The following is a 14474-nucleotide window of genomic DNA, read 5'->3' as shown; positions in this document are numbered from 1 at the left end:
ACCCCCCAGTCATTCTTAGACTTCTTATTGGGTGAGCAACACAGCCAAGCAACACAGTTGGAGCCTCCCTCCTCCCTGGCCAGCAGGGAGGGAGGGAGAGGAGCTGCTTCCTTTGAAATTTAAGGGACATCATTTAAGGGACATTTAAGGGACATCCATCAATAAGGGACAGCAGCGCGACATGGCGCTGGAATAAGGGACTGTCCCTTCAAATAAGGGACACTTGACAGCTATGTGCAGATATCTAAATAGAGACCATTATTTGTGGAGCGGCACCCTTTTTGCTTGTGTTTATTTTTGATTCAAATTTGTCATGGCTAGTACAATAAAGTTCTTTGGATTGGCTGCCAAGAGTCACGTCCATGCAGAATTTTCGTCAGCTGATTTAAATGTCTGGCAACCCATTGTGGAAGTTGGGTTTTATGTTTAAAAATGGCTCAACAACTTTTTTGCGGGGGGGGTGAGAGATTGTGCAAAAAAGCTCATTTGGGGGAGGACTCAACAACTTTGGCCCCTAAAAAGTGGGGGAAGAGAAGCTCAACAACTTTTGATTTCTACTTCCTGAAATATGGCAACCCTAAGTTATCAGCAGAGTGGGAAAGGCAACAGGCACATGGCTGATGACAGAGGATTGTGAAAGAAGGTGAGACAAGGGACTTCTTTACATAATCTGCATAGCTTTCCCCAAAGAATCCCGGTAACTGTAGTTTGTTAAGTGTGCTGGGAATTGTAGCTCTCATTCCCAGGATTATTTGGGAGAAGTCATGTGCTTCAAATGTATGGCGTAGGTGTGAATACAGTGCAAAAGGAAAAAGGATTGGGGAGGGAAGAGGAAAGCAAGCTGTTCCTTATTTAGCCAATGGATGGAGCCAGCCTTGTCTTTACCATGCCGTTACAGTGGTACCTCGGGTTACATACGCTTCAGGTTACATACGCTTCAGGTTACAGACTCCGCTAACCCAGATATAGTGCTTCAGGTTAAGAACTTTGCTTCAGGATGAGAACAGAAATCGTGGTTTGGCGGCGCGGCAGCAGCAGGAGGCCCCATTAGCTAAAGTGGTGCTTCAGTTTAAGAACAGTTTCAGGTTAAAAACGGACCTCCAGAACGAATTAAGTACTTAACCTGAGGTACCACTGTATATTCTTCCTGGTGGGAAGAGGTGTAGCCTCCCAACGGCCAGAGGCTTTGAGATATATTCAAAGAATTAGAAACTTGGCCACTTCTCAACACAACACTCCTCGTCCAATTAAAGCAAATTGTGGGGTTTGGTGGTGGAAAAGTAGGAAAGTGAACATCAAACTGAAAGAACGCCGGCTCACACATAATTATTTATCTCCATTTCTCAAAACTTGGCTGAATGAGTTGAACCGAACATGCCCGGCGGGAGGGGAGGTGTGATTGTGACGAAAACAAAGAGGACTAAAGGAGTGGCTATCCCTGGAAGCACACACACGCACCCCAATAATTCAAGCATTGCTGTGAAAGTAACTGTGATCAAAATCTGCCCCGGTGAACTCTATACTTCTCTCTGAAGCGTTTTTCCGGTCAGGCAAGTTCCAAGGTAGGGTGGGGTTCTGCCGCCGCCTGTGGGTGGGATCTGAAGCTGTCTCTACCTTGCTCGGTCTTTCAATTACTCATTCCGGGTGAGACACCAGAGAAAGTGCCTGGAGAAACGCCGGCTGCAATCTGGCAGCGGCTGTGCCCCGTTCTTCCGCTCCATGGCCAATTCTATCAAGAAAGACCAGGTACAGATCCCTCTTCAGACCGTGCCGGTTTTGTGGGCGATCCAAGTTATGGGCCTGGGCTGTTGGTTTTCCAGGACTGTTGTGTCCATAACTCCCGATTTCTCCGTAGGCATGGATCCCCAAACTCTTCAAGAAGAAAGTCTGCACCACGTTTATCGAGCAACCGGGGGAACTTGGGTGAGTGAAGCCTGGTTTTATCGCCCTCGTCAAGATTCAGAATAGGCAACGGTGTGAAACCCCAACTTCCAGCTCCTAGGGTTTGTGTTATCATAACCCTCCCTTCTCCTGTGCCTCTGCTATGGGTGGGAGAGGGATCTGATTCTGTTCTCTTTTAAATGGCAAACTTAGCTGGTTTGCACTTCTGAAACAATATAAAAACAGCAGCACAGCTGTCCTTCAGAATATTCACTTCTCCGAATTTTGCAATGCAGTTTTCTGGCATGTACAAATAAGTGTGTGTGTGTGTGTGTGTGTGTGTGTGTGTGTGTGTGTGTACACACACACTAACAGGTGAATGCCTATGTTAGTGAAAATGACATACTAAAAAATTAGGAGGAACTGCTTTGCAAAAATGAATACTTAGGAGAAATTGCATGGAAGCATGTGTAGCTTGGGAGAAAATTGCACTAAAATTCTGATGAATTGAATATTTGCTCTAAAATACCGAAAAGGACTTTAAGAAACTGATGTGGAAACTTTTAAAAACTTCTTTCCCCCCCAAACTGATGTGCAAACCTAAGACTGGAAAGATGAGAAACTGAAACATACATATTTACCTGCTCCTTGGTCACCCCTATATTGCACTCCTAGCTTATTTTCTGCTTCCTCCCAGCACTGCCAGATATTAGCTGCATCTCTATGATTCCTTGTGTTCGCATCCCGTTCCCAATCCATTGCGTTTTCTGCCTAACACCTCTCGGCATCAGTTTCCTCCAGTGGTTTCTCTGTGTTAGGATGACTGCTTACACATCGCCAAACAACAACAACCAGAGAGGAAATGTATCTTAAGAGGACCCAAATCTGCATTAAATTGGCACATAATTTGTGTATGACGGTTTTTTAAGTTTAGATGCAAATTTAGAAATAATTGCTACACTTTAAATACAAATGCAGGGCATTTTGTGGGATGGGGAAGGGGAATGGGGCCAGGTGACCTGAGTGCTTGCTTGCTGCACTATCTAGATAAGCCTTTCTCAACCTGTGGGTCCCCAGATGTTGTTGGACTACAACTCCCATCATCCCTGAGCTCTGGCCTTGCTAGCTAGGGATGATGGGAGTTGTAGTTCAACAACATCTGGGGACCCACAGGTTGAGAAAGGCTGATCTAGGTGCTGCTAAGTACTGTATTTTTTGCTCTATAAGACGCACCAGACCACAAGATGCACCAAGTTTTTGGAGGAGGAAAACAAGAAAAAAAGTATTCTGAATCTCAGAAGCCAGAACAGCAAGAGGGATCGCTGCGCAGTGAAAGCAGCAATCCCTCTTGCTGTTCTGGCTTCTGTGATAGCTGCGCAGCCTGCATACGCTCCATAAGACGCACACACATTTCCCCATACTTTTTAGGAGAGAAAAAGTGAGTCTTATAGAGCAAATAATATGGTAATGATGGTTAGCTTCAAGGCCCCTGCTGTCCCTTTGTATAGTTCTTTGTTTTTAATTCAGACTTGGATCAGGTAGCCTTTCCAAGAGAGGACTGCTTCCTGTAAAGTGGGACACATGGCAACCCCACTGTATACGTGTGTGTGTGTACGTATGTTGTTGTTGCTTAGTCGTTCAGTTGTGTCCAACTCTTCGTGACCCCATGGACCAGTGTATACGTATGCATACACCGATTTCCATCATCTCTCCCCTTTACACACAAACACACACACACGTTGCTCCCCTTCCTACATTTTACAAACGAAAACTGGGAAACTCGTCTATTCTTGTAACGCTGCAACTCTCATACCAAGGAACTGTGGCTATGCTGCACACCATTACCACACACAGCCCGTTAACAGCTTGCTTAAAAATGTAGCCTCCTCTGCAATCGTGCTGGTATTGATTCCTGAAGAAGGGCGTGCGTTAGTAAACGAATTAGTAGACTCCTTGGTGCCACCAGAGCAGGACTTTGGAGCAGGAGGCCAGGAGGTGATATTACCTTCGAAAGGTTGTGATGAGTGCCTAGAGTCACACCCACATTGCACATTTAAAGCATTCTTAATGTCATTTTAGCTGTCATGGCTCTCATGCACAGCTGTCTAATAATAATAATAATAATAATAATAATAATAATAATAATGGGAAATGAAGTTTGTTGAGCATGCTGGGAATCGTAGTTCCGTGTAATTTTTTTTGTTGGCATCTATCTGTCTTGAGAGAGGGACGCGGGTGGCGCTGTGGGTTAAACCACAAAGCCTAGGATTTGCCGATCAGAAGGTCGGCAGTTCGAATCCCCACGACGGGGTGAGCTCCTGTTGTTTGGTCCCAGCTCCTGCCAACCTAGCAGTTCGAAAGCACCTCAAAGTGCAAGTAGATAAATAGGCACCGCTTCGGCGGGAAGGTAAATGGCGTTTCCGTGCGCTGCTCTGGTTCGCCAGAAGTGGCTTAGTCATGCTGGCCACATGACCCAGAAGCTGTATGCCGGCTCCCTCGGCCAATAAAGCGAGATGAGTGCCACAACCCCAGAGTCGGCCACGACTGGACCTAATGGTCAGGGGTCCCTTTACCTTTTAACTATCTGTCTCGAGAGATAATGGAGTCAGCCTCCGGGGGTGAAGTCAAACAGCTGCATGAGCAGGACCCGAGTGACCTCCCTGGGACGTGTGTATGGAGGTCCTGGGCTGCCCAGATGACAAGACCCCCTCTCAGCCTCACTGATGTGGTCCAAAGGAAAGCAGCGCAATACGTTTGGCACCAGCTTAGTTGCAGACGTTGCGGGAAGGAGGCGTACAAGGCGCCATCCAACCATCTTAGGGACTCCACTTCAGATTTGGGTAGGGTTTACTCCTTAGCCTTTTCTTCTCCAAAGATTATCCTGCAAGGAAGTGAAGGCTTAGGATCAGAGTATTCCTTCTCCTCGATGGGGTACCTTCCTAGGTGACAAGCCCCTCACTTTCCTCTGCAGCATGTCTCCTCAGCATACTACAGTTCCCAGGATTCTTGGCAGAGGGAGCCATGGCTGTTAAAGTGGCCATCAGCGCACTTTAAATATATGCTGCGGACGTGACCTAAGGCTATTAAGTCCACAGTAAGAAAAGTGAACAAATTTGATTATAATTGGAATATTGTTGTTTAATAATGATATTGGAAAGCTGTTACATTCAGATACAAGGAAACTCGGAAGGGAGGAACTGGAGGAAGTCAATTAATATGTTCATATGGTTGGATTTTTAAAACAATTAAGTTCGTTTTTATTTTTTGTTTGTTGTTGTTTGTTGATGTTTTTTCTTGTGTTTGTTCTGGTTTGCCCTTCGGTTGTGCAATGTATGTTGCAATATTTGTTATAATTGTGGAAAATTTAATAAACATGATTGAAAGGGGGGGGGAGTCCAGAGTTTAAAACGACCGACTTGCATTAGTAGTTGTGCAAGTAATTTGATCGCAAGAGTTTCCGTTTTTCATAAGTTATGTTGTTGGCTCTTGTTTGTGTCCACTGCGGAATTGTATCAACTCAAAACACATTTATCTATGTTCGGTGTCTCAGTACGCTATGAGCTGACTTGAGGGGAAGTGGTACAGGTGAGCACCGTGCACTTAAGCTACGAAATAATTTCCCTAGGCACACAGCCTAGATCTGATACTATTTGCACTCAAAAGCATTAAACAAGCAAACTTCTCCTACAATGTTGTTATAGCTAACAGTTAAAGGTAGGTATCTGTGTTGGTCTGCCATAGTCAAAACAGTTTTTAAAAAATCCTTCCAGTAGCACCTTAGAGACCAGCTAAGTTTGTTACTGGTATGAGCTTTCATGTGCCTGCACACTTCCTTAGATACACTGAAACAGAAGTCACCAGACCATAGCTGTCAACTTTTCCCTTTTCTTGCGAGTAATCCTTTTCGGAATAAGGGAATTTCCATTTAAAAAAGGGAAACGTTGACAGCTATGCACCAGACCCTTATATATAGTGAGAGGCTGGGGAGGGGTATTACTCAGAAGGTTGGTGGGAATGGGTGATTGGTTGATAGGTGTGGTAAACCTGTTGATGACTGTTAACGACCGCAATTGATCTTACAGGAAAAAGCAAGGGGGAGATGGGGGGAAATAGCTTTATCATGTATAATGAGATAAGAATCCAATGTCTCTATTTAAACCAGGTCTCTCCATTGTTTTAAGTTTGGTCATAAGTTGCAATTCAGCAACTTCTCTTTCCAGTCTATTTCTGAAATTCTTTTGTAATAAGACAGCTACTTTGAGATCTTGCATAGAATGTCCTGGGAGATTGAAGTGTTCTCCTACTAGTTCCTCTGTCATGTGATTCCTGATATCAGATTTATGTCCATTTATCCTTTGGTGTAGGGTTTGTGGGCCTGTTTGTCCAATATAGAGAGCTGAAGGGCACTGTTGGCATTTGATGGCATACACAGTGTTAGAAGATGAGCAATTAAATAGGCCTGAGATGGTATGTTTGATGTTGTTGGGTCCAGTGATGGTGTTGTCTGGGTGTATGTGGCAGCAAAGTTGGCATCTGGGTTTATTGCAGGCTCTGGTGCCAGCGTCCATGCTAAGTATTATTGTCCGTGCTTGCTGTATTATTGGTCTCTAAGGTGCTACCGAAAGGAAATTTTTAAAATTTTGTTTCGGTTATAGCTAACAGTTCAATGTGAATCTCGCCAATGGGTGAGAATGAAAGGTTGCACATGACTGGAGAGTACATACTTAGTGTTCGTGTACGTGAAAATGCATGTGTGTGCGAAAGACAAGATATATCAGGTCCCCACACAAGATACCTAAGTCCTAGAGGCATTTCCTTGGTAATGGATGAGAGCCAATAAACTGAAGCCCAAGCCAGATAAGACTGTTAGTGGTTTCCTAGATCAGATGAATAGGAAGGTGGCCTTCTATTGATGGAGTTATTGATGGACTGTGTCCTTTTATTTAAAATGCATCTCTGGGTTATTTGTGGGGCCTGCCTGGTGTTTCTAGATGAGTAGACTGTGTCCTTTTATTTAAAATGCATCTCTGGGTTATTTGTGGGCCCTGCCTGGTGTTTTTACATTAGTAGAATGTGTCCTTTTATTTAAAATGCCTCTCTGGGTTATTTGTGGGGCATAGGGAATTCGTTCATTATTATTTTTTTCAAAATATAGTCCGGCCCCCCCACAAGGTCTGAGGGACATTGGACCGGCCCCCTGCTGAAAAAGTTTGCTGACGCCTGGCCTTGGTGGTGCAAGGTACCTTTCATCAGCTTTGGCTGGTGGTCCAGCTGCACCGCTATCTGGACTGGAATAGCCTAACTTCTGTCATCTATGCTCTGATAGCCTCTAGGCCAAATTACTGCACCACGTTATACGTGGGGCTGCCACTGAAGACACTGTGGAAACTGAAGTTGACAGAATACAGTGGTACCTTGGTTCTCGAATGGCTTGGCTTCCAAACAAATCAGCTCCTGAACGCCGCCAAATGTCGGAAACGGCTTCTGTGGCTTCCAATTGAGTGCAGGAAGCTCCTGCAGCCAATCGGAAGCTGCGCCTTGGTTTTCGAACCGTTTTGGGAGTCGAACGGACTCCTGAAATGTATTAAGTTCAAGAACAGTACCACTGTATTCACAACTTGCAGACTTAACATATAGAATAAGAGAACAAAGAAGGGCATATGTTTAAAGAAGATTGGAAAATGTTCATTGAGTATATAGGAAATAATTGTGTACAGCTGAAAACGCTGACAGGTTTAAGATGAATTCAACAGTGTAAATAAATTTTGATGGATGTGATAATGAATGCAGTGGTACCTCGGGTTAAGTACTTAATTCGTTCTGGAGGTCCGTTCTTAACCTGAAACTGTTCTTAACCTGAAGCACCACTTTAGCTAATGGGGCCTCCTGCTGCTGCCGTGCCGCCAGAGCACGATTTCTGTTCTCTTCCTGAAGCAAAGTTCTTAACCTGAGGTACTATTTCTGGGTTAGCGGAGTCTGTAACTTGAAGCGTCTGTAACCTGAAGTGTATGTTACCCGAGGTACCACTGTACTGAATGGTATAGTTTTTGTAAAATATGCAGGGATTTATGATATGTAAAATGAACAATGGAAAGAGAAAAAGGGAAGTCATTGATATCTTAAGAACTTCAGGCGGTCCAGAATTCAGAGGCAACCTGAGACCAGGGCCTTCTCTGCAGTGGCTTCCCGCTTATGGAATGCTCTCCTCAGGGCGGCTCTATGGTACTATGGTATGTGTACTGTGGTACGTGTTTTTGTGTTTTGATTTTGTAAACTGCCCTGCGGCCCTCAGATTTTGCACAAAACTTGGAAAAGTGTGAATTTTGAAGGATGGCTGGTTTTTTTTTAGTTCTCTTATTGTTTCGGAAACTGCAAATTCGATAGATTCGACGTAATTTTTTTATATATATACTTTTTTCTCAGCTGCCAGGGGCCCTTCTTGACCCAAGGTGTGGACCCAAAGGAGAACAGGCTTTTGCCTATGCACCCCGCCCCCGAAAAAACTTAGGGATAAACCCTTTTTCAGATCTCTCCTCTGTGCTTTCCCGTTCCGTAGGGGTCCTTGCTTGTGCCAGTGCGGCAGCCCTCGCAGCAAGCACATCGCTGTAGCCACGGAAGACGCCTTTGGAGCAGCCATTGTCAGCAAATGGGACTCGGCCCAACACACAACAGAGGGGCCTACCGATGCTTATGGCGAGGTGAAGTTTGTGGGCACTGGCCGCAGACCCAGCAAGGTAAGGTTTTTCCTGGAAGGGGATAGATTGCGGAGGTGGCAGAGTTATGGGCGAAGAAGAAGAAGAAGAAGAAGAAGAAGAAGAAGAAGAAGAAGAAGATAATAATAATAATAATAATAATAATAATAATAATAATAATAATAATATATTTATACCCCACCCATCCGGCTGGGTTTCCCCAGCCTCTCTGGGCGGCTTCCAACAATAGTCTATTAAACATTAAAAGTTTCCCTAAACAGGGTTGCCTTCAGATGTCTTCTAAAAGTAGTTGTTTTTCTCTTTGACATCTGGCAGGTGCCACTACCGAGAAGGCCCTCTGCCTGGTTCCCAGTAACTTGGCTTCTTGCAGCGAGGGAACCGCCAGAAGGCCCTCGGAGCTGGACCTCAGTGTCCGGGCAAAACGATGGGGGTGGAGATCTTGAGGCTAACATTCTCACTCTTCTTCCCACTGCAGTTCATTCGCCTGTCAGACACGTCTGACCCCGCTGCTGCTTACGGCCTGGTAATGCACCACTGGAAAATCCCGCGCCCCAACCTGGTGGTATCAGTGGTAGGGGGTGAAGGCGAGGTACGGGTGAGGGCCTGGCTTAAGGATGTGCTGAGAAAAGGGCTCGTCAAAGCCGCCCAGAGCACAGGTAAGGACCACCCTGTGGCCTGTTTTCATTCCACACCTTTGCGCTTTCATCGCTGGTGTTTCAGACTCATGTGATCTAAACACTGCACTGGGGCCAGTGTGATTCCTGGTCCTGCTGATACTCTGTACCATGAGAAGGCAAACTAAGGCCTGGGGGCCGGATCTGGCCCAATCCCCTTCTAAATCCGGCCAGCGGATGGACCAGGAATCAGCGTGTTTTTACATGAATAGAATGTGTCCTTTTATTTAAAATGCATCTCTGGGTTCTTTGTGGGGCCTGCCTGGTGTTTTTACATGAGCAGAATGTGTGCTTTTATTTAAAATGGGTTATTTGTTGGGCATAGGAATTTGTTCACACACCCCCAAAAAATAGTCCGCCCCCCCAGGTCTGAGGGACAGTGGACCAGCCCCCTGCTGAAAAAGTTTGCTGACCCCTGCTCTGTACTGTATATAAAACTAAAAAAAATGTTAAGGGAATTGTTGACGTTAATAAAGAAACGGCTATTTGGATGCGCTATAAACATGCAACACCAGATGGCGCCAGAGGGCAGAAAATTTTAAAACACGCTTTTCCATAGGGATTAATTTTATTATAACAATCCAGTGGGAGATTGCAAGGGTACGTGTACCCCTAAACATTTTGTGAATCTGACATAGCGGCACGCATACCCCTAAACATTTTTTGTCGACATGCTTTCTGCGAAGAAGCAAAGCCGCTTTTAGCTGCAGGAGCAGGCTTCTTAGGACCCGGCGCGCTCGTCTATGCTATTTCCATTGCCTCCTCCAGCAGCAACAGCAAAGGCCGGGGGAGGGAGCGCAGCCCGGGCTTCCTTGCTGCTACGGGAACCAATCACAAAGCAGAACCTTCCTAGCCGCATGCCGCTAGCTCCTGCCCCCTTCCCTCAAGGCCCATTTGTGCTTGGAAAACACCACAGGGATGTCCTGGAAGCACTGTGTAGACATAGCTATAGACGTATTTTTAAAAGATAGCTTGAAAGATGCAGCACCAGTTTCCCGCACAGCTTTCCCCTCCTGTGCACGCAACAAAACGTAGCAAAAGGCAAGGCGCTCAAGTAGGGTTTTGTGGGGGTTATTGCTCAAATTTGACCTAGGGGAAATTGTAAGAATTATACATGTAAACTTCATTCTGTGGCTATTATACTGTGTGGCTGTAACACAAAAAACCCAAAATAATTTTAAAAAGAACAACTGATAGGCTGTGGGACAAATCATGTCCTCTGATTCCCTCACCCATTCTGTAAACAACAACAACAACAACACCCTCACTGAGCTGTACATCAGCAAAACAATTAAAACAATAAAACAACTATTACGGTAATAAACATGTAAAACAGCAGAGGTGGCAGTAAATGCATACATAAGCCTCCGAAGGGCAGAATGACAGTTGATGCTTGAAAAAGCCTGGAAAAATACACGGAAATAAAAGTTTATTTCGCAATAAAAAGCAATTTGACAGCAGGCTGGGATTGGGGGTTGGGGGAAGACGTCTAGGAAAAATAGGTGACTGACCAAGGCACTAAGGCTACACTGCCACCTGTCTTGGTGCTATCACTTGAAGTATTTAATTGAAACTCGCTAAAATGAAAGCCATTGCTAGATAATTCTGCAATGATTCCATGTAATTCTGCAATGATTCCATGTAATTCTGCAATGATTCCATGTAATTCTGCAATGATTCCATGTAATTCTGCAATAATTCTAATGAGGCTGCCCTTCAAAACGAGAAAATAAGCTGTTCTTTCCTCCTGTGTGATTAATTATTCCCACCCTGTGCATGTCTACTCATTCTGGATTTCTTTATTAGTTTACAACGACTTTTAATGTCCTCTGGTTGGAGTATAAACGATAAGGGGAAGGCAAAGGAAGGAACAGGAGAGGCAACAGAGGCGGAGACTGTTGCCTGCCAGCTACTGTTTGGATCATTTTTGTAAAAGAATTAATACAATAGGGGCATTCTGCTCTAAAGCAAGAGAACGTTCCTCTTTTCGTGCAAAACGTTAGAGCGTTTGATCGAATCTTTGTGTGCCACTGGATATAAAATCTTTTTCATAGTTCTGTTTGGTACAGTGGTACCTTGGTTCTCAAACTTAATCCATTCCGGAAGTCCGTTCCAAAACCAAAGCGTTACAAAAGCAAAGCGCGCTTTCCCATAGAAAGTAATGCAAAAAAATGGATTAATCCGTTCCCGACTTTTAAAAACAACCCTAAAACAACAATTTAACATGAATTTTACTATCCAACAAGACCATTGATCCTAAAACGAAAGCAATAAACAATGTACTGCGGTCACACAATCAATCAGTCAGTAGCTGAACTGGGTTCCACACAGTAACACAAAAAAAAGCCGCAAAAACAAAAACGCAAAATAAATACAGTGGTGCCTCAGGTTATGAACTTAATTCGTTCTGGAGGTCCATTCTTAACCCAAAACCGTTCTTAACTTGAGGCGCACTTTCTCTAATGGGGCCTCCTGCTGCCGCTGCGCCGCCAGCGTGCAATTTCTGTTCTCATTCTGGGGCAAAGTTCTTAACCCGAGGTACTACTTTCTGGTTAGCGGTGTTTGTAACCCGAAGTGTTTGTAACTCAAAGCATTTGTAACCTGAGGTACCACTGTAGCAGACACACCTCAGCATAACAGTTCATAACAGAACTGTGACACTCAAAACGGAAGTGTGGCACTCAAACCGGAAGCATAACACTCAAAATGGAGCACGTTCAGCTCATAGCTGTCAACCCTTACCTTTTTTTGCGGGAAATTCCCTAATTCCAGCGCCCTTTCCCGCTGCTTCCCGCTGCTATCCCAGATTGTTAGATATCCCGTAGACTGTCCCCAGGACAGGTGAGGCTGCTGATCCCTTATTTTCGAGGCTGCTGATCCCTTATTTTCAAATCTGAAAGTTGTCAGCTATGGTTCAGCTTCCGATAAAAGTTCGCAACCGGAACACTTACTTCCGGGTTTGCAGTGTTTGGGTTCCAAGTTGTTTGAGTACCAAGGCGTTTGAGGACCAAGGTCCCACTGTACTTGGGGTGTACTTTGGAGGCGGTATGTGCTTCCGCGGCTGCAGAAGTGCTCTCAAACAGGAGGTTGCTTTTGTACATTTCACAAGGAGGAGAGACCTGTCTGCATTGTGGACGGTGTGATTATTGCAAAGAAAGCTTGCGTGCATGACTGAAGGAGAAGGAAGCGACAGCTGCTGCTTCCAGAAGGGTGTTTTGTGTGCTTTTCTTATTCTTATTCCTGCCAGTGTTTATGTTTGAGAAGGAGCGCTGTTTTGGGGTGTGTTTATGGCAGCAGTAGTGAGCGTACTGCATGGGCGTGGGTTATTGAGAGAGAGGGAGAGAGGGCCTGGGTACACAGCGGTACATTCCCAGCCTGGCTTTTGTGCACTTAATTTGTGAGATAGTCAGTTTATGTATGGGTCACGGGGTTGATCTTTGTCCAATAGGTGTGTCTCAAGTGAAATGATTGGCATCCTCTGTCTTTTGTGGTCATTTGTCAAATATAACAACAGGTTACACCTGTTAGCAAGGGGGTGGCCTAGGGGCAGGCAGCGTGACAGCTGCTTTCAACGGTCTTTAATATCTTCTGCACATCCAAATTAACCCAATTTACTAATTTATTCATCTTCCCTAAATATATACTCTTATAAAACTGCAGGTTATTACAATAATCCTGCCAATGTTTTTATCTATTTATAATTTATCTGTAAATACTCAATAAACCATTTCCAATCTTCTGTAAAAAAATAATTGTTATCTCGATTTCTTATTCTTCCAGTAACTTTCTCCATTTCTGCATATTCCGTAAGTTTTTGTATCCATTCTTCCTTTACTGGATCTTCTGCTTCTTTCCATTTTGGGGCAAGTAACATTCTTGCCGCTATAGTAGCATACATGAATAAATTCCTATACATTTTAGGTAGTTCTGTCCCTATAATTCCCAAATTATAGGGATAGATATGCAATTTTGGATATGTAATTTTGTGTAGGATTATTTGTAAAATGGCAAAATGAAAAATAATTGATGATGATGATGATGATAATAATGTTTTATTTCCAAGACCATACTTTATTTTTATTTTTTGGTAACACACGCCACTTTTGTAATTCATACACGCTTTGCCACTCTTACACAGGTGCCTGGATTATGACTGGTGGATTGCAGGCTGGCGTCGGACGCCATGTTGGGGAAGCTGTGAGGGACCACACGACCGCTAGTTCTAACCCCAGCACCCATGTGGTGGCGATGGGCATTGCTCCGTGGGGCATCGTTGAGCAGCGCCAGTGTCTTGTGAACCCCAAGGTATTGGAGATGGGATGGGCGTGGAAGACGCAGCAGGTTATTTCGGTCCTTCTGTCAGGGCGGGGGCAGGTCAGCAATAACTCACATGGTGTCAGTGAACTCTCTTTATTCAAAGAAACGAAATCAGCTCAGGAGGATAGGTCTTGTGAGCGCAGCAACTCTTCCCAGTCAGTCTTGCCCAAATGAGGCAAGTACCATATTTTTCGCTCTATTAGCATAGCTGGCAACCGTCCCTTATTTGGCGGGAAACTCCCTTATCCCAGCACCATGTCCCGCTGCTGTCCCTTCTGGATGATGTCCCTTAAATTTCCTGGGTTTCAAAGGAAGCAGTTCCTCTCCCTCCCTCCCTGCCAGCCAGGGAGGAGGGAGGCTCCAATTGTGTTGCTTGGCTGCCTGGCCCAACCCCCTCCGGCCTCCTCTCACCAGCCTCAGCCCCCGGGAGCCCCTCCCTGCTGGGACTGTCAGGAGCCTTGGGCCCTGCCACTGCCATCCTCCTCGCAGCCGCCGAACTGAGCGTCTCTGCCTGGAACCTCCCCCTGCCCGTTGCCGCCACCACCACTAGGCCGTACTGCGGCTGCACCGCCGAAGGACCCGGATGAGATGGGCAGCCTGGCGCGGCCTATGAATTGCTGAGGAGCCTTGAGAGGAGAGCAAGGGCAACCATAGAGAAAGCAGTTCAGAGAGAGGAGGAGGAGGAGGAGGCGCAGGCGCGGACAGGTGTTCCAAGGGCTAACCATAGAGGGGGAAAGCGGAGAAAGGACTGCAAGCACTTCTCCCATAGATTTGTAGTGGTAGACTAGCATAGATGGTCTGATCTGCGGGTTTCCTTCGGGCGCTATTCCCTCCCCTTCCTCCCGCCCCGCCTGATGGAACTGAGAGCTGCAGATGGAGCACGAGAGAA

General features: G+C 45.4%; 1 protein-coding gene across 1 annotated transcript in view; it reads left to right on the top strand.

The window, feature by feature from the left end:
• The first annotated feature begins 1142 nt into the window (after window positions 1–1142).
• TRPM4 (transient receptor potential cation channel subfamily M member 4) overlaps window positions 1143–14474 on the top strand; it is a 44957-nt gene continuing 31625 nt past the window's right edge. Inside the window, exons 1-5 of the mRNA XM_053362755.1 lie at window positions 1143–1746; window positions 1856–1923; window positions 8438–8615; window positions 9070–9250; window positions 13407–13573. Coding sequence (XP_053218730.1) covers window positions 1720–1746; window positions 1856–1923; window positions 8438–8615; window positions 9070–9250; window positions 13407–13573 — 621 coding nt within the window. The 5' untranslated portion in view covers window positions 1143–1719. The remainder of the gene's footprint in view (window positions 1747–1855; window positions 1924–8437; window positions 8616–9069; window positions 9251–13406; window positions 13574–14474) is intronic.

This window comes from Podarcis raffonei, chromosome 13 (assembly GCF_027172205.1).
Source record: "Podarcis raffonei isolate rPodRaf1 chromosome 13, rPodRaf1.pri, whole genome shotgun sequence".
NCBI lineage: Eukaryota > Metazoa > Chordata > Lepidosauria > Squamata > Lacertidae > Podarcis > Podarcis raffonei.
This window is presented reverse-complemented; position numbering and strand designations above follow the sequence as displayed.